This window comes from Macaca mulatta, chromosome 7 (assembly GCF_049350105.2).
Source record: "Macaca mulatta isolate MMU2019108-1 chromosome 7, T2T-MMU8v2.0, whole genome shotgun sequence".
NCBI lineage: Eukaryota > Metazoa > Chordata > Mammalia > Primates > Cercopithecidae > Macaca > Macaca mulatta.
Genome location: NC_133412.1, coordinates 150,474,821 through 150,500,972, shown reverse-complemented (window position 1 = coordinate 150,500,972; position 26,152 = coordinate 150,474,821). Strand labels below are relative to the sequence as shown.

The 26,152-nt window shown below is 51.2% G+C and overlaps 2 protein-coding genes across 9 annotated transcripts in view; both read left to right on the top strand.

Moving 5' to 3' along the window:
• The window catches only part of POMT2 (protein O-mannosyltransferase 2), a 45,703-nt gene extending 31,354 nt beyond the window's left edge, over positions 1-14,349 (top strand). For 2 of the 8 annotated variants that reach the window (XM_015144180.3, XM_077938034.1), the window contains 12 exons: positions 5-71; positions 2,561-2,630; positions 4,564-4,642; positions 5,728-5,879; positions 6,319-6,410; positions 7,480-7,556; positions 10,904-10,975; positions 11,278-11,337; positions 11,430-11,535; positions 12,496-12,636; positions 12,813-12,927; positions 13,824-14,340. In XM_015144180.3, coding sequence (XP_014999666.3) covers positions 5-71; positions 2,561-2,630; positions 4,564-4,642; positions 5,728-5,879; positions 6,319-6,410; positions 7,480-7,556; positions 10,904-10,975; positions 11,278-11,337; positions 11,430-11,535; positions 12,496-12,636; positions 12,813-12,927; positions 13,824-13,929 — 1,137 coding nt within the window. In that variant the 3' untranslated portion in view covers positions 13,930-14,340. 8 annotated transcript variants of the gene reach the window in all.
• A 5,811-nt stretch (positions 14,350-20,160) lies between these two features.
• On the top strand, positions 20,161-24,454 carry NGB (neuroglobin). The gene is given in 4 exon segments (NM_001035514.1): positions 20,161-20,249; positions 21,669-21,780; positions 22,410-22,529; positions 24,320-24,454. Coding segments are annotated over 4 exon segments (456 nt in total).
• Positions 24,455-26,152: the final 1,698 nt, after the last annotated feature.

Here is a 26,152-nt window from a genome sequence, read left to right as displayed (position 1 = left end):
CCAGGTCACCACCTATTTGCACAAGGACTACAACAACCTGTGGATTATCAAGAAACATAACACAAATTCAGGTAATGTGGTCAGAGACTGATGCTTCTTGTGCTGTTACTCTCTCTGAGCCCTCCTTAAGATTTCTCATGCCTGCAAAAGAATGATCCTGAGATGGGTTTTGCTAACCATCTTTGACACCTTTACTTATCTCAATTATCCTTTTGATTATTATTTATTAAGCACCTACTGTGTTCCAAGCACTGTTGTTGGCATAGGGGATAAGCATTGAACAAAACAGGTAAGAACTTGCTCTTAGAGCTGTCATTTTGAAGACAGATAGCAGAGCCCAGATTTAATCCAAGTAGAGGTTACTTGAGCATGCCACTGGGGGCTGGTGAGTGGCCCCAGCTGAGGGCACCTGGCTGCTGCTCTCATTTCTGACATAGAGCACACCAAACATTGCACACTGTAGCATGTGGTGCGGCTCAGGTTGTCTTGATAAGATAGAATTCTGCCCACCGCTCAGCCCTGGCCTGAGTCAGTCAGTTGGAGATCTGAGGGGCTACTAGTCCTGTGACTGGAATTTGTCTAGACTAATTCCTGGGATATGACTCAATGCCTGCTGATCTGTTCCCAACTGGCCTGGGTGAAGTAACTCTGCAGCACACCTATCGGGCTCTCAGGGCTTTATGACAAGAGTAAGACTGGAGCCAGATCTTCCTTTCTTTGGTCAGACAGCTAGCTACCTGCAGGCTGTGCCTCTGCTGCAGCTGAGGAGAGAACAGAGGGCATCTAACACTCACCTTCTGAGCCTGTCATCTCTGCTGACGGTCTTGTGCCACAGGTATCTCTGTGACTCCTCAGCAAATCCCACCTGGCTTAGACTATCCCAGCTTAGCTGCCCCTGGGCCTTTGTGGAGAAATGGGCAGCTACTCACCTAAATCCACCTCCTGTTATTGCCATGTAGGCTAGAAATGTGGTGTATACAACCACTTTGCATTCTGCTCCTTAGTAGGATAAATTATGACACCATTGGGCAGAGTCTGTTTCTATACCTTTATAATGGATATTGATTGATTCAGCAGGCCAAATGTGAGTGTTCTATCGCAGTGAGGAGTTACGAGGGAAGACCAGTTTTACTTCCATCGTGTGGTCATGAACCGAGTCTTTGACATTCCTAGTCTGTTATTCTATTGTGACTTCTGAGTTAAGATGGTTGCATTTCATAGAAATGATTAAGGATTTTGTGGGAGCTTTATAGACTAGGGTCTTTGTGTTCTTGACGGCTATAAATGCCCCTCCCCACCAAATGCATATGAAATAAAGCCTCACTCCCTATTGACTTATTTGATTTGTCATCTTGCTAATTAATGTTTTTAAGAGACCCTAACAGGCAGCATGGAAATGGGCATCTCTTCAGTTGAGTTATCTGATTCTCTCGAGAGCCAGTGATTTGCACTGGCAAATTTATCTTTCCTGACCTTGATCTATTTATAGTGTGTTGGTATCTCACTGTTTGGGACAGAAATTTGCAAGGATCCATTATGTGTTGCTATGATTACTGCCAGCTCCTTTTCCATGTCATCACCTTTCTAGATCCTGATTGGTCTTGACTTTGAGATGATACAGAAGTAGTCCCTTAATCATTTCGTCATTCTTCGCCTCACATTTAGCAAGTTTATTGCCAAAGACAAGATACTCGCTGGCACAATTGTCAGGGTTTATTTGATTTTGAGGAGAGTTGGGCAAGTGGTCATTTGTATGGAATTACTTTTTAGAAGACTATTATTACTACTAAAGTCTTATTATTCCCAGCTTAAGCTCCAGTGGGGCTTCAGTGCCTATTGAGTAAAGGCCACATTCCCACCTGGAATATGCAGTCTGGCCACACTCGTTCATAGCCTCATCTGTTCCCACTCTCCCCCACCCCACCCACCCTTACAGTATGAAACCCATTTGCTATTCATCAAAGGAGTTTTTCTTCTTCTTCTTCTTCTTCTTTTTTTTTTGGAGACAAAGTCTTGCTCTGTCACCCAGGCTGGAATGTAGTGGCACAATCTTGGCTCACTGCAACCTCCGCCTCCCGGGTTCAAGCAATTCTCCTGCCTCAGCCTCTCGAGTGGCTGGGACTACAGGTGTGCGCCACCACGCCTGGCTATTTTTTGTATTTTTAGTAGAGATGGTGTTTCACCATGTTGGCCAGGCTTGTCTCAAATTCCTGACCTCAGGTGATCTGCCCGCCTCAGTCTCCCACAGGGCTAGGATTACAGGCGTGAGCCACTGTGCCCGGCCAGAAGTTTTCTTCTTTCACACTTCTAGTGCCTTTTCCCCGCTTATCCACCTGACAAAATCCTCCCTTTCCTTTAGGAGACTTTTGAAGCATTGTCTCTGGGACAGCCTTCTCTAGTCCCCCAAGACAATTTAGGGGTCCTTCCTGTCTGGTCTGAGAGTACCTGGTTATACCTCTAGCAGACACCACATGGTACTGTAACCCTTTACCAGTCAGCCCTTGATTAATACTAGCCTGGTAAGTGATTTTGGATATCAATGCTTGTTTATTTTTGGCAGATCCCCTAGACCCTTCCTTCCCAGTGGAGTTTGTAAGACATGGAGACATTATTCGACTAGAACACAAAGAGTAAGTCTATTTGCAGTTTGGATAAATAAATGGTATGGGTACCAAGGGGAGGCAGTTATTTTAAGAAGTAAACAGAAGTTAGATTTTGATAAGTCTCTGGTCAATGGAGCAAGGCTGCAGTGCGAGAATAGGAGAAGCATTTTATGAAGGTGATGAAATTGCAGGCCAGCCTTTGCCCCTGCCTACTGGGGACCTTTCAGTTTCCCATTTCCTAGAGGAAAATTTGAGTTGCCCAAGGCTGCTGCTGCTTTTTTTTTTTTTTTTTTTTTGAGACACAGTCTCACTATGTTACCCAGGCTGGCCTCAGAGTCCTGGGCTCAAGCGATCCTCCCGCTTCAGCCTCCCAAATGGTTGCTATTACAGGCATGAGCCATCACACCCAGCTCCCAAAGCTGCTTCTTAAGTGGCTGCCTTTAGAAAGACGTAGGAGTCTGTTTCTGAGAATATGGCAAGCTAGCTTATTTAACCAGTGTTCTCACTGAAAATGACTAAAAATGCTGGAATAATATAAAGACTTCTTAAGAGCATAAAAAGGCTGACAAGATATTAAAGAGTTACCAGGCCAAAACCTAAGTGAAATGAGGAATCCAGAGAAATAAGTGAGACACTGAAGCCACTTTTGCTTTGATCCCACAATCTTGACTTTTGGCTGCCTCCTGAGAGAAGAGGTTTTAAAGTCAAACCTCTAGGCTCACCCAAAGTGGCAAATTTATTAAGTTATCCTTCCCCGTATTTGGAACCCCCAAAGGCTTAGGGTAAGGCTAAATCTGCCCTATGCACCTGTGCCCAGGAAAAATTACTTTAGGACCCAGCTAAGTGTTGGGGGTTGGGTAGTGAACTGTCCTTAGTTCCTGAGAAGTTGGAACTACCATTTGATCCTCACATGAACTTGGGGCTCAAATTCATGTCACCCGGATGATCTCAGAATCTCCAAGCCATGAATTTAAATGAACATGATCCTAGATTGGTCATGTCTCCTAGGTACATGGCTAAAAGCAAATGTAAGCCCTCTTTGGAGAAAGACATTGTCATTCATTCCCATAAATAGTTTTTTAGTGACAATAGTACATGCCCAAAAGTAACAAAGCACACAAGAAAATAGGGCACTGTGTGCAAGAACAAGCTGAAATGACAGAGAGCAGGAGCAGACCCGTAAACATTTCATAGACTGGAATTATCGGATACAAATTTTTAAATATCAAGGGTGTGTGTGTGTGTGTGTGTGTGTGTGTGTGTGTGTGTAGAGAGAGAGAGAGAAGCAATTAGCTGTGGTTTTTTTCCAGTCAGCTGGATTTTGAATACTTAAAATTTTTATTTTATTAAATAAATTTCATTTTGTCATTAATAAAAATTTACTGTAATTAAATTTTACTTTTGCAAATTTTCACAAATTTTATAATGAACATTTATTACTCGTTCCAGATAAAAGTGAGAGTTGTTACATAAAACTAAATAAATAAAAGCTAACCCTCTCATCCTCCACAGAAGTCTACTTTAAAAACCTGGTGATGGGAGCAGAAAGAGTAAGTGGCAGTGAGGAGGTTACCTAGATCAGGCCATGCAGATTACAAGTTTTAATTTTTCCTCTCCTCAAACCTGCCTCCTAAGTCAGGCAAGCTGAGTGCTTCAAAGCTACTAAATGTGTGAAAGTCGCCCCCCACCTCCCTGCCAGCACCTAAAGTTAGCCCCTTTCTTGGCATGCCGTCCAGTGCTCCTACCATCTGTCTCTCCTGGTTTGGGCTCATCTCTTCTCCAGTTCTCATGATATTTCTTGAGAGTAAATAGGAAAAAAGTTCCTGATATGTTGGATTTAATAGTTCAGATTCTAATTTTTCTTATCCTGACAGATGACTCTGAACATCCTTGGTAAAAGAAGAAATGTTGCACATCTTCTTTCTATAGGATAATGACACTTCTCTCTTCTAACTTCTAGAACTTCCCGGAACTTGCACAGTCACTATCATGAGGCCCCCCTGACCCGGAAGCACTATCAGGTCACCGGCTATGGCATAGTAAGTAAGCAACGGGGGTGTGAGCAGGATGTAAAAATTTATGGGCCTTGGCTCAGGGTTGTGTGGTGGGATATCTCCTCCCCAGAATTCTGGAATGTTCCTGAGGATAAGAGGCTGCACAGGGAGTCTCTTAACATTTGGGAGCTTTTTGGCTAGGCTTGTTGTGGGAAAAGCAGCCTATGAAGTCTGTTTGTCTCCATCTCTCTCCTCACATAATAACCATGCCATTTACATGTTTTGATACTTAATAAATATCAAATATGAATACTATTTGGATCTCTTTTAAAATCACCTTGGACATAGAAAACAAGGACCCACAGTATGGCCCCCGATGAACATGTATGTTTATCTTTTGCCAGATCCCAAGTTCTCATTGGCTTTATTTTAAGTATCACTTCCCTGTTCTGCAGCTTTTGTATTTTACTACCTCAAAGAGATGCAGCTAATAGAGTAAAAGCTCTATGAGTACTATGGCTTTGGGAGTAACTGAAGACAAAAACTACTAGTGGAAAACTGTATACAGATTCTGGCCTTCAGGTGGATTTCCCAGCCCTCTTTCTGTTTGCTTATCCCACATTGTGCTAGGTCAAGACTGTGAATGTTCTGATCTTCTTTGTGGGCATCTTCTGAGAAGAATTAGACATACACGTCTTAATTTCCAAAGTGCGATAGCCAGGCCAGACCTTTCTGGCTTAGATGAGTGAGTACCTAGATGGCCAAGGTAATGGATGCAAATGGCCCAGATCTGTTTCTGTTGGCTCAGAGTGATGTCTTGAGTTTGATTGAAGGGCAAAGACATCTATTTAGAACTTGAACTCCAGTTCTATGAAGTAAAGAGTTGGACTTCTGGTTCCAGGGGTCATACTACTGTGTTTTGGTTGTAATAGTGAGTTTTGGGACAATGCCAGTCACCTGGGATATTTCTTTGGCCTTCTTGTAACCTCGCCCATCTCTATCATTGAGCCCGATTTGGTCTTTGACCTTCATAACATGGTGGCATCTGAAGGTGGCCATTTCCCTTTCTGACATATTTTCTCTAAAGTCCCCTTACTTTCTTTGTATTTTTTTCTTGGTTTTTGTGGCAGAATGGAACAGGGGACTCAAATGATTTCTGGCGGATTGAGGTTGTAAACAGAAAATTTGGAAACCGGATCAAAGTGCTGAGAAGTCGAATTCGCCTCATCCATTTGGTCACAGGTTGTGTCCTGGGCTCCTCGGGAAAGGTTCTGCCCAAGTGGTAAGTCTCTAGGGTTTTGCTGTCCCAATCAAGGGTCCTGATTTTCCTTTCACTCTACAAGGAGTATGCCAGAAGCTTTCGTTTTCCCGTGTTCGCCTCCTGTCTGCTTGTTCTTAGTGGCAGATGGAGGGAGAGTAGGCATCGGGTGTATTATGGAGCACAGAACTCCAGGGCAGCTTTGGTGTTTTATGTGTTCTGATAGTTCAACATTTTCACATCTGGCTGGTGCTAATAACTCTCTGGGTCTATGTCTCTTTCAAAAATGGGATTACTGTATGCTGGACTATCCTAGAATAGTTGTCCAACATGGAACATGAAGAAATAATGGCCACCAGGTGGAAAAGAGAAGGAGCCTGTGGATTTAAGAGCAGAAGACAGTGCTGCTCTCTGGTGGATTTCAGGTCTTCTGAGAGACATCTGTGACTTCTGCTTTTCACAGGGGCTGGGAGCAGTTGGAAGTTACTTGCACCCCATACCTGAAAGAAACCCTCAACTCCATCTGGAATGTGGAGGACCATATCAATCCCAAGTGTGAGTGAGGTCACTTTCTGGGCTGGCTCTGGAGGGAAACATGTATAAGAAACCCTTATCTTAGAAAAGTAAGCGTTTGTAGACTCTGCTCTCCCTTCAACTTGCTGCTGTTTGTTCCTTGTTAACACTCTCTTTCTGGAGTTGTCTGTACCTACATAGCATACTCCTTTCCTTCTCATCTACTCCCTCCGTAAACTCCTCTCTGTAAAGTGGCCAGTGGCCATCTGCAGGTCCATCTGTCTCGTCTGCCTCTGGGCTCCTCTCTCCCCTGCACCATGGGCACCTCCCCAGCCTCCAGGCTTGGAGCAAGCTGGTACTTTCCCTTTATGCCTCAGTGTAGAGTCGCTTCCCCGTCCCCCACATATCCAGCCAACGCTTTTATAGAAAGTGACAAGCACAACCCTAATCTGTGCCCCACTCTCTACACCCAAGCTCCAATTTGATATTTCCACTGCATTGTCAGCTTCAACTCAGAAAGTATTTGGATTCATCATCTGTTTTCCTAAACTACCCACCTCAAGCTTCTGTGTGCCTTCATTTTGTTCTTCCCACCCAATCTAGCCAAACCCACTAATCAACTAATTCAACAACTCTTGTATCAAGTATGCCAGGAACCATGTGGGGCCCTGTGGACATATTGGTGAGGAGACAGACTTGGTCCTTGTCCCGACAGCAACTGCTCCAGTGGTCCAGAATGATTCATTCCTCATTCCCAGGCCCTTCAAAGGGCCACAGTGACCGGGGGCTGTGCAGCTGTCCCTTATGCCTAATAGGAGAGCAGCATTTGAGCCAGTACCACAGTGAAAAGTGATGGTGCTGAGAGCTGTCGGAGTACCAAGCAGGTGAAGCCTCCTGGTCTGTTTCCTTTGCATTTCTCAGAATGCCTGATGAGTTCTTCATACAGCTAAGTAGATGATCAAGAATTGGGCCAAGCTTTCTTCTGTCTCTTCAACAGTTGTCAACTTGTCAGCAAGGTTGCACTTGTATTCTGGTGGGAATGTGGGTACCATGGACAGACTGAGGAGAGAGTGTATGACAAAGGCTTTTCTCCTGCCTTTTTTTCCCCTAGTGCCAAACATCAGCCTGAATGTGCTGCAGCCCAGTTTTCCTGAGATCTTGCTAGAATCCCACATGGTCATGATCCGGGTATGTGTCCCCTTCTCATTTCATGGCATCTCTAAGAGCTTTTGGGCAGCCATGACTTTGGATCACAAGTCAATGCCATGCTACAGATCCATTCCCCCTTGTGGAGGAATTTGAAAGCGTCTTCACTATGGCTTTCCGTGATCCTCAAAGGCATTTCCCTCACCACAGAATGAGGATGGTGGTGATGTTGATGATACCAGTGAATGCTTGTACAGCTCATGCCAGGCACTACGTGAAGCACTGTACATTTATCAACTCATCTGATACTTATTACAATCATGTGGAGGTTGCTGTCATTCCCAGTTACAGGAGAGGGAACTGAGGTACAGAGAGGTCGGGGAACTTGCCCAGGATCACACAGCTAAGTGTAGGAGGGAGATCCAGCCCTCAGAGCCAGGCTGGTAGGCTTTTAGTGTTACTGCTAGTTACCACTACACTCCTCCACCTCTAAGTGATCTGTAAATCTGTCCAAGTGGCAGAGCCCCTGAAAATCATAGTGCTCTTAGTTGAAGATCATGAGATACTGATAGTTCATTCCATCATACGAAATCAGGATCAGTTAGGATGGATAGCTAATTTGAGTGTGTTGTTTATACGCAGCATGAAATCCCAGCCACAAGCCCACTCATATTCCTGGACAGAAACTGCTTAGGCGGGGCATGGTTGATTCTTTTTTAAGATTTTCGAAGACATTGTTTGCGCTGTCTATCATTAGTGGCTGACAGCAGTTGTAGCATCAAAGGTTTAAGAAAAATTCAGAGAAGAAATCTTTAAATTGAGAAAATTCTACTCACTAGCTTAAATTTTCCCCGGCTGTCATCCTGCTGTTTAGTGGAAGAGCCCCTTATTCTGGCTTATGGAAAACCTGTGTTCTGCAGGAATAATGTTTAAGAATCACTATCTCAAGCCAGCTCTGTGATTATCCCTCTACCCACAGCACTGCAGGGAGGTGGAGCGCTTGTTATTTTTCCCCTGGTAAGCCACTGTCGAGTGGACTTTCCTGGAAGTGATTATGTAAGCAGTACTCAGGAAATATAGTTGACTTATTTCACCAGATTAAATTTTTAAAATTGAAATTTTGTCATTTTTGCACATTGGGAGGTGATGAGTTGACATTAAGCATCTCTGGGTCACTTCCTCTCTGACTCTCTGCTTGTAGCTGTCACTGTGGCCTGACGGCTTAGCTCTTTTGAACATGTGCCTGTCAGTCAGAATATCATTCTGGGCCTGGGTCAAATTTTAAGACTAAATCTAGGAATTTCATTTTGTCTTTCATCATCTAAGAAGTAGAGTCAGAGAAGAAAAGGGAAATAGGAGAGCTTTCTTATTCGGCCAACAAAGAGTCAGGGAGGGGAGAGAGACGAGAACACTGAGTCCAGACTACAGAAACTGCAGGGCAGGGCTCTTCTGCCGGCTGAGTAGTGGCCCGGGACCTGGAAGAGAAGGCTGCCTTGCCTGGTGCAGTTGCAGGAATGAGCCCATCCAGATTTCAGCCATAGAGAACAACTTACAAGTACATATGCCTGTGAAGGTTGCAGATTTTTCTTTCCTCTCTCTCTTAGTTTAGCAACAGAGCAGGATTTCTCAGAGTTTAATGTAGTGAATAAGATTCCCTTGGCTTGGTACAGTTCTGACTGGAGTCCTTGGGTTTGGGACCAAACTGTACAATGTGAAGGAACTGGTTTCCCTCAGCAGCTGCTCCAGGGGTCCAGAATGATTCATTCCTCATTCCCAGGTCCTTCAAAGGGCCACAGTGACTCAGGGACTGTGCAGCTGTCCCCTTTGTGTCTGATGCCCCCAGTGCACTTTTGACCTTGGAGGCACAACCTCTCCACCATGCAGAGGCCTGTAAACTCTTCCCATCCCCTTGACAAACTGGATTCCTAAGGCACTGGGTGGCAGTCCACTGAACTTTCTGGATCTTTCTTAGGCTATCCCAGTGGTTCTCAGTTGAGGGCAATTTTGCCTCTCGGGACTTTTGGCTATGTCTGGAGACATTTTTGGCTGGGAAACCGAGGGGCTGAGGGTAGGAGTGCTACTGGCATTCAGTGAGTGGAGGCCAGGAATGCTAAACACTCTACAATGCACAGGACAGTCCTCACAACAAAGACTCTTCAGCTCGAAATGTCGGGAGTGCTGAGGTGGAGAAGCTCCGGCCTAAGTCATGGCAGCTGACTCCCCTTCCGGGGAAAGGCCTTTCCAGTCTGTCCCAGTGATGAGGCTGACCCCAGTCCTAGTGGTTAAAATCCCGGATCCTGACCCTACTCCTTCCTGTTTTAGCAAAGACCTGGTTTGCCCTGTAGAGACAGGTTAGCAGATGTTCTTGGCTGCTGGATTAGGGAGGCTGTGTCTGGGTCCTTCAAAGCATGCATTGGGGTTGATTTCTCTCCCAGTAGATGAAATGTGTTCTTGGAGGGGAAAAAAAAACCAAACTTATTTTTTATGTATATAGCACAAGTGAGATGTACAGTATAAAGTATTAAAATGTCATGGAGGATGTTTAGGGAAACACTTGTCCAGAAGTGCTCCTGGTAGAGGGGCAGTAGTGGGAAAAAATGGTAGAGAAACACTAGGCTAAAGTAACCTCTTCCAAGTCTAGGCATGCATGAGAGTTTCCACTTTTCTATTTGAAATTGGCCCCTGAAGGGAACAAATAAGTAAGACTTATTTTTAAAAAAATTTAAAAAATTTTTTTTGAGACTGAGTCTTGGTCTTTTTGCCCAGGTTGGAGTGCAGTGGTGTGATCTCGGCTCACTGCAACCTCCACCTCTCGGGTTCAAGTGATTCTCCTGCCTCAGCCTCCCAAGTGGCTGGGATTACAGGCACCCACCACTACGCTCAGCTAATTTTTTGTATATTTTAGTAAAGATGGGGTTTCACCATGTTGGCCAGGCTGGTCTCGAACTCCTGACCTCAGGTGATCCACCCACCTCGGCTTCCCAAAGTGCTGGGATTACAGGCATGAGCCACTGCACCTGGCAGTAAGCCTCATTTTATATCCCCTTTCCCATCATTTTCACACCTTGTCCTTGGCTTGGCAGATGGGTATATATTTTGTGCCCATTGGAACAATTTCCTCATTCCCCTTTCCCTTCTTTTTCCCTAGCGTAGAGGGTTGGAATGGACCCCTTATGGGAAATGGAGGCTTGTTTGGCAGAAGTAAAGCAATTGTTGTAGGCAGGCAGACAGTGGCTGCAAATGATCCCTGATTCTTCTCTGCAAGGGAAGGGAAGAAGAGAAGGTTGTGCTCGGCGCTTGGCCCTGTATCAGAGAAACCTGGGCCTCACATTTCTGTCAACTCTCCAGATCTCCGTCTTGACTAGCTTTTCTTTGCTACCTTCATGCAGGGGAACAGTGGCCTCAAACCCAAGGACAATGAGTTCACATCCAAACCCTGGCACTGGCCTATCAACTATCAGGTAGGATCCGAGGCTGGGGCTCCTCCCAGGAAATGGAGCCAAGAATGAGACCAGGGAGACGGGTGGAGGTGGGGGTGGGTGTGCTAGGGCAGGCAGATCCTGGGATGGGTTGGCCAGAGGCAGGGCTCTGTTTTCTGCCCTAATTCTGACCCTGCCTTCCCAGAGAGCTCATGTAGAATTTGCATAGCCTGAGCCTCATGTCCAGCCTCCCTATCTGTGAAGGAAGACCATCTTCCTCCCCCTAATGGGTGTGGCCAGGGATGGGCTGGACCTGGGTCAGCAGGGTGATCTCCGTTCCACAGGGCCTACGCTTCTCAGGGATCAATGACACAGACTTCCGAGTCTATCTGCTTGGCAACCCGGTGAGTGCCTAAACATTCCTGGCTCAGGCCCTGGAGCATTTGCCCATGGAGAGTGGCTGTGTTCTCATCTGCCCGTTCCCATTTCTGCACAGGTGGTTTGGTGGCTGAATCTGTTGAGCATCGCCCTCTACCTCCTCTCAGGGAGCATCATTGCTATAGCCATACAGAGAGGGGCACAGCTGCCAGCGGAGGTTGCAGGTCAGGTCCCCTGGGGCTCTCCCTCCCCTGACCTGGTGGTGGCAGAGTGCCTGCACCCCTGGGGAGGGCCGGCTGCCTGCTGATGGGCCATCCTTTATGTTTACCACCCCACACCTTCCCTTATCCTTTGCTTTTGAAAGCTAACGACCCCCAAGTACCCAGTGCTGTGTTAAACACTTTACTTCCTCCCAACAACCCTAGAGCGTTGGCAATTATGACCCCCATTTTATGGATTAGGAAACCAAGGAACCAAGAGATTAAGAAACTTGTCCCAGGATATACAGCTAGTAAGTGATAGAGCTGAGGCTCAAACCCATGCAGTCTGACTCCACCGCCCTCACTTTTAGCCCCATGCCTATGTACACAGCTGCCCATCTTTTCTCTTCTGTCACCTCCTTGTTCCATGGCCCTGTCCTCTCTGGGCTAGAGAGGAGCCTCCAGGGTTATTGGGTTCCCATCCCAGTGCTGTTCTTGGTAACTTTGGCTGCCAGACCATGGGCCATAGCACCTGAGACAGTCACACAGGCCCTTTTGCCTCTGCAGCTGTCTGTCTGAACAGTCATAGTCCCAGACACCCCCTCACTCCATCCTCACCTGTGACCTCACCTTAGCGCTTGTCTGCCGCTGCAAAGATCTGTGTGGCAGCAAAGATGTGGGAGGTGGAAGTAGGGAGTGAAGCTGTCTGCAGGTGTAGAGGGGTTTCTTTAGAGGCTGGGCTGCCTCCTGCTGGTGCTTGGTGTACCTGCCATTGGTGCCCAGGCCTCACTAGGCTGGACCCTGACCAGAGTTCTGGAGCTCCAGCTTCTCTTCTTCCAGTTTCTGTAGCGTGGTTTGGGTTGGTCCAATGAGGTGATGTGACATATTCAAGGTCACACAGCAAGGAAGGGGCAGAGCTGGACCAGAGCCTGGAATCTCTGCCCACTCCTTGTCTTCTGACCGGGCTGTGCTGCTTGGGCCCAGGGTTGTCCCAGGTCCTGCTGCGAGGAGGCGGCCAGGTCCTGCTCGGCTGGACACTCCATTACTTCCCGTTCTTCCTGATGGGCCGGGTCCTCTACTTCCACCACTACTTCCCAGCCATGCTCTTCTCAAGCATGTTGACAGGTCAGTGCCACCCACCTGGACTTGGGAGACAGAGCAGGTGGAGGGGGGGCCACTGTGGGGCAGCAGTGCTGGGAGTGACTCTCTGCTCCTTGACTTGGAGTGGCTCCTTCTTCTGTAGCCCGGAAGTCATCCCCTGCCTGGCTGACTCCAGGTTTCTCTCCTCTCTTCTGCTCTAGGCATTCTGTGGGACACCCTCCTGCGGCTCTGTGCCTGGGGCTTGGCCTCTTGGCCCCTGGCAAGAGGCATCCACGTGGTGGGAATCCTGAGCCTGCTCCTGGGAGCTGCCTACAGGTGAGCATCCCTGCACCTCACGTGCCCTCCCAGTGCGGGCTCAGTGGTGCCTCAGCCCTGATGCATTCGAGAATCCCCTGTGGTACTTTTAACACCACCAGTGCCCATGCCCAGAGGTTCCGCTTCACCCCGGCCCAGGGGGGGCCATGGCTTCCAGAGTCCCCTAGGTGATCCTAATGTGCAGCCAGGTAGGAGAAGCAGGGCTTAATCTGCCTTTTCCCCTTTTGCTGGTGGTTCAGCTTTTGTGCCATCCCAGCACACCTGGAAGGGTACCCCTCTAGTCACAGTGACTCCCTGCCAAAACAGCTCCCAGAGGGGGAGGGTGGGAATGGGGGGCAGGGTACCCCTCTTTAGTCACCATGGCCCCCTGTCAGAACAGCTCTTGGGGTGGGGGGGGACTGAGTGGCAATGAGAGACACGGTACCCCTCTTTAGTCACTGTGGCCCCCTGCTGGAACAGCTCTTGGTGGGTGGGGTGGGAAGGGTGGGAATGGGGAGTGTGGGGCTGAGGGGCTGGAAGGGAGAGTTGTTTGGAAGTCTCCCCGGTTCCCCACTTGGTGCTGGGCCTGTGACCTGTGAGCACATGCCTGCCTAAGAGGGCTACATTTACATGTTGACAAACACTCCGGGCCAAATAGCCCATAACGAGACCCCTAGAAGGGTTGCCCTCCTGGGCCTCTTGGGAAGAGCCCTTTCCACGATTATCACTGAGTCAGCATCTACTAAGCTGTCCAGCTACAGTGTGCCCAGCGGGACTCAGACAGACAAGGCCATGAAAGAGAACCGGGCTTGGCGATGGGGAATTTCTCCGGAGCTCCAGCAGGAGGAATGGAATTCAAAGCCCCTCAGCTGAGGCACTGGGGGTGCCAACTGCTTCCTGCTGGTTCTCTCTCACAGCTTCTACCTCTTCCACCCTCTGGCTTACGGGATGGTTGGTCCCCTGGCCCAGGACCCCCAAAGTCCGATGGCAGGACTAAGGTGGCTAGACTCATGGGACTTTTGAGGCCACTGCAAAGATTCCATCCTGGGTCCAGGACTTCCCAGGAGAGCCAGCTGGGGAGCAGTACTGGACCCTTCCAGCTGTGAGGAAGCTGCCTAAGGAGCCTGAAGAATTCTGCCCACCAGGACCCAGCTCTGGCAGTGCAGCGGGAATGGAACCCAGCATTGGAGAGAGCCGGGAGAGAGCCGCAGCTCTGTCCACAGCACCACAGAACCACAGCACCACAGAACCACAGAGAGGATGGCACCTCTCAGGCTGCTCCCTCGTGCACAGCGCGGGGGAGGACGGGTGCCAGAGGGTGGGTGTGGGGGGGTGTGTGTGTATGTGAGGGCACATTGTCCATATCCCTGTGGAATACAGGCCATGTAACTGTGGACAGCTGAGTGTCATAAACTAAAATAGTCCAGGCTACAGTATTTTCTGGTATTTTTTTCATGTTGGATTTCTTTGGTTTTAGTTTGTAAGATCCATCAAAAATTCTCAGACCTCTAAGAGGGCCTTGAGGGCAGAGAATACTGACCTCACCTTGGGATGTCACCAAAGGCAGAGCAGATGGGACTGTCAAAGTTGTGCTGCCCTCCCTCCCACAAACAGATGAATCCAGCGTGGAGAAAGGCGCACCGCCCGGAGCTGGAGGGCCTGGCTCCCACCACGCCCCCCAGTGGCTGCAGGTAGCTGGACTTCCTGCCCGTGACGCACAGAGAGCACCGGACTCCGGAGCGTCGGCCTGCCTTAGTCCTTGGTTCCTCGTTTTTTGGGATTGTCACACTGTGAGATGCAGGGGAGGAATGATGTCCTATCCTGGGCTGCTCAGTGTTTCCAGGCCCCGTGTGCCAGAGGCCGGGTCTCTCCAAGTGCATCTGGCCTGGCCTGGAGGGCAAGGCAGATGCATTCTCCTGGCTGCTGGGAGAGCCCTTGGGAACCTTGCTTAGTGCCCAAGGTAGATGAGAGACAGGACAGGGAATCTGCGTGGTGCTGGGGTATGGGGACTCTGGCCTCTCCAGACTAATGTTCCTGTCACCTGCTGAGCTTTCCCAGTGTCACTTCTACAGTCCTCCTCTGCTCACCCCTCCCTCACTCTGTGGGCAATTCCCTTTCTCTCTGTCACTGCTGCAGCAATGAAGACCCACGGCACCTAGAAATGCATCCCAGCTTCCTGCGTCTACCACTCTGCAGCTCGAACAAGAAGCTCAGAGCTGCCCCTTCCACTTCCTCCCCGAAAGGGATGAAGAAAACGCTGTGGTAGAACCAAACCACCCAAGGCCAGCCCTTCAGCCTGCCTCCTCCTTCCTGGTGCATGACAAAATATTTCTTTTGTCTCAGAGGACTTTGATGCTTCAAGATTTAATGATGAATCTGCCACACTCCATTTTCCCCCCTCTGTAGCTCCCAACAACTCTGACAGGGTCAGATCTCTTTAAAGCATCTTCAGGAGATGGTTGCCACGGAGACTGGATATTGGTCCCAGGGACAGGCTGTGCTACCTACTGGGTGGTGGGGAGGGAAGCTTCTGGCCATGCTTGGACATTCAAACCAACCATCATTAATGTTAATAGAGGAAATGCAGCAACATCAAAAGCAAGGCAGGTTGGTTAATTAGATATGGGACCTGATGACCTCCCTCTCCCACCGCTACAGCCCTTTTGACTTCCCCCAGCAGGAAGCGCTGTCTGTGCGGCTGAGTCTGGGCTGCTTGCTTAATTGCATTTCTGGCAGGGAAGGAGAGGAGGGATGCAGAAGCTCTGCTCCCTGCTTCCACCTCACCATGTTTCCTCCCCTCCCCTCCCTTCCTCTCCTCCCCACAGGCAGAATTGCTTTCTTCTGAGCCGGGTGGGCTCTCCTGCAGGTAGAATGCAGGGATCTGTGCTTGGCTCTTAGCAAAGCAGGTGGCCCACAGTGACCTCCAGGAGGTGGCTGATTTTCCTTTGTGCCTTCTTGTTTCTCAGTAGGAACTTGGAAGGGAGGAGCTCTGAAGGAGCCAGAGGGGCAGCCACCCCGCATGAGGGTGAGGAAGGAGAAGCCCAGCAGCCTCTACCCATCCCTCCCTCCCAGTTAGGCTGCACTGGGGCCGAACGCTTCCCTGGGCTCCCACTGCCTTCTAAGGAGCCAAGGAGAATTTCCTGCCCACTTTCTCTTCCTCCATGCCCAAACTGGCAGGTGCTTCTCTGGGGGCAAGGTCACATGGGTTGATGTAGCTTTGAGTGCTGAGGTTCTGTTTTCTGCAAGATGCTGGAGAAAGGCTGTCAGGGTGCCTCTCTGAATATGGGCTTTAGCCTTAGCACTGGCAGAAACGTGATGTGTCCCACAAACCGCTGGTAGAGGAAGATGTTCGTCAGTCAGTTCAACCTCCATCCAGCTTCTTGAGCCTATTTGGTTTAAAAAAAAAAAAAAAGGCTTCTAATCAGAAGCCACTGACTTTTATAATAAATAGCAGTTGTTTTGAATGCCTTGTTGTCCTTGTACTTAATTGAATCTGACTTGCCCTCTGGCTCCCAGAAAGGCCTCCCTGAGAAGAATGTTTTGAGTGCAGGAACCACCCTGTGTGTCATGTCTGAGGCTGATCTAATTCCAGCAGAGGCCCTGGGCTGGGCAGGGGAGCCTGATTACTCCAGGGGGCATTTGGACCTCCCCATGTATACAGTTATTTGAGTAATGTTGGTTGTCATTTTGGTACATTTAAACTGACTCCAAAATAAATAGGAAGCTGGACCTCTGATTTGTCCTCTTTCAACCTGCTCACATGGCATAGAAAGGAGTGCAAGAAGAGGTACAGTTGTCCCCTTCCCAGACAGCCGAGTGTCCCAGCACTGGAGCAACTTGCCATTCTGCCTAACAGAGTCCCGCATCTTGACAGGAGTCTCCTGTTATGAGGAGTGATGCTAAGGATCTAAAGGCAGCAGGAGCTGACCTGAGTGTTGGACAGAGAGTGGGGGAGGGGAGTAGCACTGTGCTGTGGAACTGGGGGGCTTCTGGACTGCCTAGCCACCCTCTGGTGGGGGCTGGTGGGGAGAGAGGGGCATGTGGGTCTTCAGGAGGTGGAACATGCCTACGACAGGCAGGTTAGGAAGGGGCCAAGTCGCTCTTCCTTGAGTGGCACAGCTTCGTTTACAAAGTCTCAACACATCCCTGACATTGAATCCTCATAAAGGCCCAGTGAAGTCGATGATGTTTCTGTGCCCGTTCTACCCATGAGAGATTAAGTGACTTGCCTTAAGGTCTCGCGATGGGTAAATAGTAGAGCCAGGACTCAGTGCCAAGTTGGGGTTTTTCTGCCTCTCTAGTCTGGTCCTGGGACTAGAAACACCTTCCCAGAACAGCCTGGCAGCCCTAGATACCCGGGAGAGAAGGCCTGAGCACTCAGCCCGAGGTCCCTGAGCAGCACCTTCCCATGGGCCTTCTGCTTAATGCATCGGCAGCGACTCATCTAGGGCCCAGGTTTTCCAGGCTCTCCCAGTGCACCCAGATCAGTGTGTGCTGGTAGATGTTTAACAACAGGTGTTCTGGGAGGAAAAACTGGTGTGTATAGCATTTGCCAATTTCCATGGTGTAAATATTCCCAGTATGTTCTTTTTTAAGCTACCAACTTGATGCCACTGAATGAGAAGTTGGAAAAAGATGCGTACAGTTGGTTCTTGAAAGCCATATAAATGCTGGCTCCAGCACACTGCTGACCCAGACCTGGTGACCATGGCTTGGTCCGAACTATGGTGGGGCTCTTGGCCACAGCCCATTAAAGCAAGGGAGGCATGGAGGCCTACAGGATGGGCCAGAGAGACCTGAGGTCAAATCCTGGCCCCACTGCTTATTACCTATGTGACCTTGGGCTAGTTATTTAACCTCTTTGCCTCTGTTTCCTGAGCTGTAAAACGAGGGTATGATAAATAGCACCTACTTCGTAGAGTTATTGTGAGGATGAAAAGAGGAAATGAAGTAAGGTGCCCAGAACAGTGTCTAGACATAAATGCCAGCTCTGTATTATTAATGATACATAGACCTCAGTGACCAGCACTGGCTCTGGGACAGTACTTGAACTCTCCTCTAGGTTCTTACCTCCTGGGCGGATGACCCACAGGGAGGAGACTCCTGTGACTTTTACCGAGCCCCTCAAATGTGGGCTCAGACCCTTGGTCTCCTGGTGGGGGGAATACATCACTCTCGTCGCTTAGGCCCATTCAGATTCTCAGGCCTTTCTTGAAGGAACCAGGGATAGAGTGCACTTACCTTGGCGTGTCTTACTTAGCACGTATCTCCTGGCTCTAGGAAGACAAAGAGTGAAGCCATGGTTTGCGTGCTGACTCCACTTACTAGCTAGGTCCATTAACCCCCACTACCTCATCAGACTCCAGACTGTGGCCAGAGGAGAGAGGAAACAAGATGGGTCCTAAGTGTAGACTGCTGGCAAGATGCGCAAGCTGGGTAGAGTGGAGTATCTTAGACCAGCCAGGTGGCCTGCACAGAGCACTGAGCATCTGGGCACTGAAGAGTGAAGCTCACCAGTGACACATGGCCTTGCCCTGTGACCTGTTGCACCTGGCTGCAGGTCCACAAGACCCCAAGCTGGAAGTCTAATCACGTCTTGTCCCTTCAACCCCCATCCCTTTGTGCTCTTGCTTGGAGACCTCCTGGACCTTAGGACACCAGCATTTCCAGGCTGCCTTACAGCCTTGCTCTCCTGCTCCAGCCCAGAGATTTGTGAGGAAATGGGAAATAGAATAGGGGATACCACAAACTCCTGAGTCCTTGGAAGAGGGAGAACAGCTACGTGGTTTCCTGGGGCATGGCTGGGAGCAGGAAAGAAGAGTTCTGCTGAGGCACTCAGTTCTGATTCAGGGCCAGAAGGAGACATTTTCAAGACCAGGACTCACCACTCCATGTCTAACACAGGGCTGGGCATGGAGCCCCAGCTGTTCATAACCGGGGACTCGGGAATACCCACCTTCTATCCATGGACCCAAAGGAGGTGGACTAAAAGGCCCCAGAGGCCTCGCCACCCAACCCCCTTGCTGCACAACTGAGGAAACAGGCCCAGAGAGGTGTGGACAGACAGAGGAGATAGGCTTGGAGACCCCTGAGGGAATAATGAGAGAGAAATAAAGGCGAAATGGGCTTGCCCTCCCTAACCTGGGTCACCAGCACTGGGCTGGGGTCTGAAGAACTTCTGCTTTGAAACAGAAAAGTTTAGTTCTAATTGACAGTTGGCCAACTGCACACCCTGAGTGAGGAGCATGGATTCTATCATCTGAACTTCTACTGAAAAATTAAACAGTACTTCCATTAAAAAAAAAAAAAAAAAAGATTAAAAATCATGGAAGTGGGGAGGGCCCAGGGAGGGGAGAGGTGAAAAATTAAAATTAAAATTAAATCATGGAATGGTAGAATGTTGGAGCTGAACTCCCTCAAGATTCCACCCTGGCCAAGCAGAGCTAGAATTAAGTTTCCACCCTGGCCAAGCAGAGCTGGGATTAGAACTTGATCTCAGGGATTTCTAAAGATGGAGTCTCAGAAAAACCCAGGCCTGGCTGGGAATGGCTGTGGTCTTGGCCCTGTCCCTACGGCTGAAAGCCCTGGTGGTCCCCAACGTGTGCTGGTGCCCTAGTCAGACCGAGAACTAGGCCCCTAGGCCGCCTCCGAGGCCTGACCTGCAGGCCAGGTGGGTGGCAAACTCAAATGCCTCCAGCAATGCGTGAGTTGAGGGGCCTGTGGAGAGGGGGCGCACGCAGCGCCTACCTGAGGCGACCAAATTCAACACAGTGCCCTCGGGGCTCGGGAGGAGAAACTGAGGCCTGGAGAGCCTCAGCGATGTCTGTTACGTTCTGCAGGCCGGGCCTTTCGCAGGCCACCAGGTCGTCGCTGCCCAGAGCGGCTGGCGGAGGGAGCGCGCGCCTTGCTGGCCTGGAGGGGGCGGGGGCCGCGGCGGCTTTAAAGCGCCCAGCCCGGGCGTCGCGGGGCGGGGCGGCTCTCGCGGCTGCGGGGCGCCGGGCGCAGCGGCCGAGCGGGGTCCCCGGAAGCACAGCTGGGGTGCCTCCACCTACGGCTGGCCGTGCGCCTCTTCTCTCCCGCGCCAGGGAAGGAGCGGCTGCGGCCCCCGCCGGGCGGAGGCACGGGGGGCGTACGGGGGGCGTACGGGGGGCGGAGGGGCCCGTCGCGGAGGAGATGGCGCGGCATGTGAGGTGACGGCGCCCGAGCCCCGAGGGTCCCAGCCCCGCGCCCCGCGCCCCGCGTCCCCGGGACAGCATGGAGCGCCCAGAGCCCGAGCTGATCCGGCAGAGCTGGCGGGCGGTGAGCCGCAGCCCGCTGGAGCACGGCACCGTCCTGTTCGCCAGGTGAGGGCGGCCCAAGCGCCCGGGGGTGCGGGTGGAGGCTGCCTCGGCGGGAAAGGGGTCACGCGGCAGGACCGGCCCCGAAGGAGGGAAAACTGGCCGCTGCCGGGGCTCTGGGGCGGCTGCCAGATGTGCGCCAGAGGAGCGGGGCGCGGCGACGGATGGCACAGCCCCTCTGCCTCTCTCTCAACCGTGGGCGCCTGTTGCCAACCAGCTCCGCACACCCGGCTCCCAGCGGGGCTCACCGGGCCGGGCGGGGTCTCCTCCCGCGGATCTCCACACATCTGGGCGGGTGGACCTCCGTCCCCGCGCGGGGCCTCCACCCCGCCTTGTGCCTCCTGCGTGTGACTGCAGGGGTGCACTCCGCTGCAGGTATCAGGGTACTGGGGTGCCCCGAGGGCCGGGGTGCCCCGAGGGTCGGGGAGGGGAGGTGTGCGGGGCGAGCTCCTGCGCCCATGTGTGAGCTGTCTGGCTCCAGGTGTGTGGATTCCTGACAATCAACAAGACAAACCTTTCCGAGGAAAGAGCCAGAGAGCCGCCGGGGAAGGGGTGACAGATGCGGGAGCCTCACCGCAGGGGAGAAGGGTTGGGGGGTGCACAGGCGGGTGCACAGGCCCCGGGGGGAAGGGAAGGCCAGTCTCCAACCTCAGCTCGCCGTCTCGGTAACCCCTCCGCCATCAACAACCTAGCACTGCTTTCCTCACCGTGGTGTTCCTAATCCTTGGCACCCTCGGGCAGCCCAGAACTTCTGCCCAGGTTTCCGCAAAACCGCCCCCAGTACAAAAGGGGAAAAAATTCAGTTACCCGGTGAGACTTCCCAAATGCCAAGGAGAGCCTCTGCTTCTGCCTCCAGACTCCCCCAGCTCACTTTTTTCTCGGGCACCCGCTGTGGCTCCACTACATCCAAGCTGTGTGACTTTAGACGAGTTCTAGCCTTGCCGGGCTTCTGTTTTCTCCTCTGTAAAACTGGGGTAACAGTTGTACCCACTGCTTAGGATGGTGAGGAATACAGTTAAAAGTTAAGCACACGGAAAGTACTCAGCACGGGGAGGGGGGGTGGGGGTGGGGGGGAGAGAGAGAGAGCGAGCGAGCGCTCTCCACACAATGTAATTCCAGGTTTCCTGTTTGGGGACATCTTCCTGTCCCAAATCACACCCTTCAGCTATTCATCGAGGGGCTCCTGCGTGCCAGAGGCCCTGGGACACATTTGCCCTTTCTAGGATGCTGCCCAGAGCCAGTAGGTGTGAGGAGGAGGGCACTACCAAAGCTGGCTAGGGAGCAGTGCCAGGTGGGAGAGTCTGCTGTGGTTTGCAGCTGAGACCCGGCTCGGCACCCCCGCTCTCTGACTGCAGGACAGCCAGGCTTGCTGGGGCTTGCAGGGGCTCACACCTCAGGGCTAACACCTGGGCCTCACCCCCACAGGCTGTTTGCCCTGGAGCCTGACCTGCTGCCCCTCTTCCAGTACAACTGCCGCCAGTTCTCCAGCCCAGAGGACTGTCTCTCCTCACCTGAGTTCCTGGACCACATCAGGAAGGTGAGAGGGAGGCAGAGCTTCTGTGACCTCTGGGATCCAGCAAAGCACCTCCCTGGTGGAGAATGGGGAAAATGACTTTCTGCCCCAGGCCTAGTTTTACTCCCCTCCTGTTCCCCCAAGCAGGGTATCAGCTCCTTTCCCTCTGGACTGGATTGGTCTGGGACATCAAAATCAGCCTCTTTCCCTACCCTGTGTTCAGAGAGCTGGTCCCAGCCTCTGTCATTGCCTTTGTCCCCTGGCTCCCATAGGTTGTGTTAGCACAGATCCTCGTCATTGGGAACCATCTGCCTATGAAAACCAGGCTGAGATTTTCTTAGAATCTCATGATTCTCAAAGGGCCTCAGTTTCTCCTTGTCCCGGCAGACAACACTCTCCAGTAGGCGTGTTTAGAGACATGAATTCCTCAGAGGAGAGAGGCTTCCTTCATGGGTGTAACATTAGTAGTTTGGCCACCATGTGTCATGTGCCCCCTATATGTAGTAGACACAGGCTGCCTTTGACCCCTGATCCTGGAAACTGAGGGTCCTGCTGGCCTCTCTTGCTTTGGGACCCTCATGCCTTGGGCTGTGATTGTGAGAAGATGTGGCTGCTTTAGCCTCTCTGTTTCACTGCTGCCTTGGCCTTGGCAGGTGATGCTCGTGATTGATGCTGCGGTGACCAATGTGGAAGACCTGTCCTCACTGGAGGAGTACCTTGCCAGCCTGGGCAGGAAGCACCGGGCAGTGGGTGTGAAGCTCAGCTCCTTCTCGGTGGGTAAAGGAGCTCTGACTCTCTCCAGAGCTCCTGGCCTGGGGCCACTTCTCTCTCCCAGACTTCCCCTAGCCACCTGTTCTGTCTCCCATTCCCATATCCTTAGATAACCAGGGCTGTGGGCCTGCATCTGTTACCTGCTGTGTGGCCCTGACATGGGCTTGACCTCTCTGAGCTTCCAAGTTCTCTTTTCTGATATGGCTTCTTTTAAAACCATAAAAGTTAAGGAGCCTTTGGGATTAGCTGGTCTGCTCAATTTCCTAGTGCTATGTATCAAACAACCCTAGAACTATGACAATGCTTTCCGATTTCTCATGGCTGGGCTCAGCTGGGCAGCTCTTCTGCTCTGCATGGTGTAACTGGAGTTACTTGTGTGTTGTGTTTAGCTGGGAGTTCAACTGAGGCTAGAATGTCCAAGGCCTGTCAGCCTTTGAGCTCTGTCCCTGCGGTTTGTTGTCATTCACTAGTCTAGCTGAGCTTCTTTATAGAATGGAAGCTGAGTTCTGAGAGGGAGTTTTTAGAGGACAGGCCCCAGTGTGCAAGCGCCTATAAAGCCTCTGCTTGCGTCACTCTTGCTAATGTCCCACTGACCAAAGCCACTCACATGGATAAGCCCAGTGTCAATGTGGGAGGACCCTAGTCAAGGGCATGAATCCTTGAGGTGTGGCCCATTGGGGGCAACTGATATGACAGTCTACCAAACAGTCCAGTCACCTTGCCAGATGGTGAGCACCTTGAGGAAGGAGCTGTGTTGGTCTTGTCCTCCTCTCCATCCCCAGCACCAGCACAATGCCTGATCTACCAGGGCTACTGTGGATATTCAGTTAATATTTGTGAGATAAATAAACCTTATTTTATTATGAGTAATAATAGCAAATGAAAGCCATTATCTTTATTTATTTATTTACTTATTTATTTTGGGGACAGAATCTTGCTCTGTCACCCAGGCTGGAGTGCAGTGATGTGATCATAGCTCACTGCAGCCTCAACTTCCCAGGCTCAAGTGATCCTCCCACCTCAGCCTCCCTCATAGCTGGGACTACAGGCATGCACTACCATGCCCAGCTAATTTTTGTAGTTTTTGGTAGAAATGGAGTTTTGCCATGTTTCCCAGGCTGGTCTCAAACTCCTGGGCTCAAGTGGTCTGCCCACCTCGGCCTCCTAAACTGCTGGGATTATAGGTGTGAGCCACTGTGCCTGGCCTGTTATCGTTGTAGGCTTCCTGTATACAGATGCTGTGCTAAGAGCTTTTTCTGGATTATCCCATTTAATCATCCCAACAGACCCAGGAGGTGGAGCTTCTACTTTCCCTATATCACTGATGAAGCAGCTGAGGCTCAGAGAGGTTACATAACTTACTCAAGGTCACCCAGCTGATGAAGAGTGGAGTCAGAATCTGCACTCAGGTCTATCTGGCTCCAGAGCCCAGACTCTTAACCCCATCATTGCTGCCTTGCAGATGAGGAAACTCAAGTCTGGGGGCAATGACTTGGTTTGGTCTAAGCTGGAGGTCCCAGGCAATGTCTTGACCCCACTCATGGGGTGTTTGCAAGACCAAGAGTGGGGTGAAAAATGTGAGGATATAAAGCCTCACATTTAGAGGGAAAGGTGGGCACAATGTGATACCCAAGGATTTGGGTAGGACCCTGCTCAGGAAGCATGGACTCCGTGCAGGAGGAAAAAAAGGCCCAAGAGCCCTAATCAACCCTAGGCCTCAGTTTTCTCACCTGTGGAATGGACCAGTGCCTTCCTGCCTTTGGAAGTGACAAGGTGCCTCTTGCCTCTGCAGACAGTGGGTGAATCTCTGCTCTACATGCTGGAGAAGTGTCTGGGCCCTGCCTTCACACCAGCCACACGGGCTGCCTGGAGCCAGCTCTACGGGGCTGTGGTGCAGGCCATGAGTCGAGGCTGGGACAGCGAGTAAGAGGCGACCCTGCCCAGTGGCCCCCATCTGTTTGTGTCTGTCTGTTGGTCTGTATCTGTTGTAGCCCAGGCTCTCCAAGCTTCCCTGCATCTTGGTCCTTGTCCCCTTGGCCACACTGGAGAGGTACTGGGGCAGGGCTGGGTCTCAGTCTCCCAGAGTCCAACTGCAGGAGTGGCTTTTCCTCCAGGAAGGGGCTTCTGGGTGTCCCCTCATCCCCAATAGCCTCTTTCCTGCCTTTTTTTTTTTTTTTTTTTTACTTTTTTGGCACTCCCTCTGGCCCTGTGAGGAATGTTTTGGTGGCAGAGGTGGGATGGAGCTGGAAAGGTATGGGGGTGGGAGGGGATGGGGCTCTTCTGTCTGTCCTGCTTCTTCAGGTGAGTGCAGGCCAAGGCAGGGGTGAGATGGCTGAGCTTCCAGCGCTTTCTATCTTACTTGCCCAGTCCCTTCACTGCTTTCCTGCCCCAAGATGGCTTGCTTTTCACAAATAAAGAGAAACGCAGCTTTAGCCTTCTTGGTGGAATCCCAGGCGTGGGAGCAGAATCAGAACTGCCAGGGAAGGGAAGGGGGACCTGGGTCTCAATAGGGCTCATCTGAGTCGCGCGGGCTGTGCAGATGCCCTGACAGGGTTGGTTTCCTTTGGCATCATTCCCTTTCCCTCGTTCAGTACTTCTGCCAGGAACTCCCTGACTATTCCGCTGCTGCGGGAACCCAGCCAGCTGGCCAGGTGGGGAGGGGCTGGGGACTGGCCAGGAAGGAGGGGGTGTCTTCATCCCAGAGAGACCCAAGTTCCCCCAGCCCTTCATCACCAGCCCGCTCCTGCAGGAGTGAGTCTTACCTCCCCGGCCCTCCTTTCTGGCTCAGCCTGCAGCGACTGTGAGGCCACAGCTTCTCAGATTCACTGCCCGCTGTGTGCCGGTACTCAGGCAGCTGGAGAGAAGGCAGCTGCGGAGGCCCTCGCCCTCACCCCAGCCGTCTGCACTTTTACCGTTTGCTCTGTGCTGTCTGTGATCCTATAAACTCATGAGAAATAAACTGGTACTGTGTGCCTCTCTGACCCCCGGGCCTGGTCTTTTCTTGGGTCTTGGCTTGTGCCAGATGAAGCTGCAGGGCAGCGGATCTCAAGGCGGGATGGGAGGATGGAGTCAAGGAGGCCAAGGCCTGGGAGGAAGCTCTGGGAAGCCAGTGGCAGACATCTGTGGGGTCTGTGGCCCAAACTGGCTGGCCGGTCACAAACCCAGCTCTTCTTCCTCCTGGGCACACAGCTGGATGTCATGCAGCCACCCTTGCAATTAGATGGGGTGTGTGACTGGGCTCTGGCCGCTGGACCATGCAGATGTGTGTGCCACTCCCAGGCCTGGTCCCCCAAAACTCCTGCATGCTCCTCCATGCTCTGTCATCCTTCTGCTGGTGTGATACAGACCTCACAGAGACCATGAGGGCTACGTGTTAAACATGGCAGAGCCACAGGTGAAAGGAGTCCCAACCCTGAATCGCTGCTTGGAGGAAGGTGCCCATTAATCAGAATCACCCATTTTGAATTTTATATGAAAGAGACAAATTTCTCTTGTGCTTATGCCATTATACATTTTGGGGTTAGTTAAACCCATACCCAGACTGATCCATGGTCTGAAGCAGGTCATTGGTCATGGGCTTGGGACCCCACAGGCTGTGGGCTAGAAAGCCAGCCAGGGATGTAGG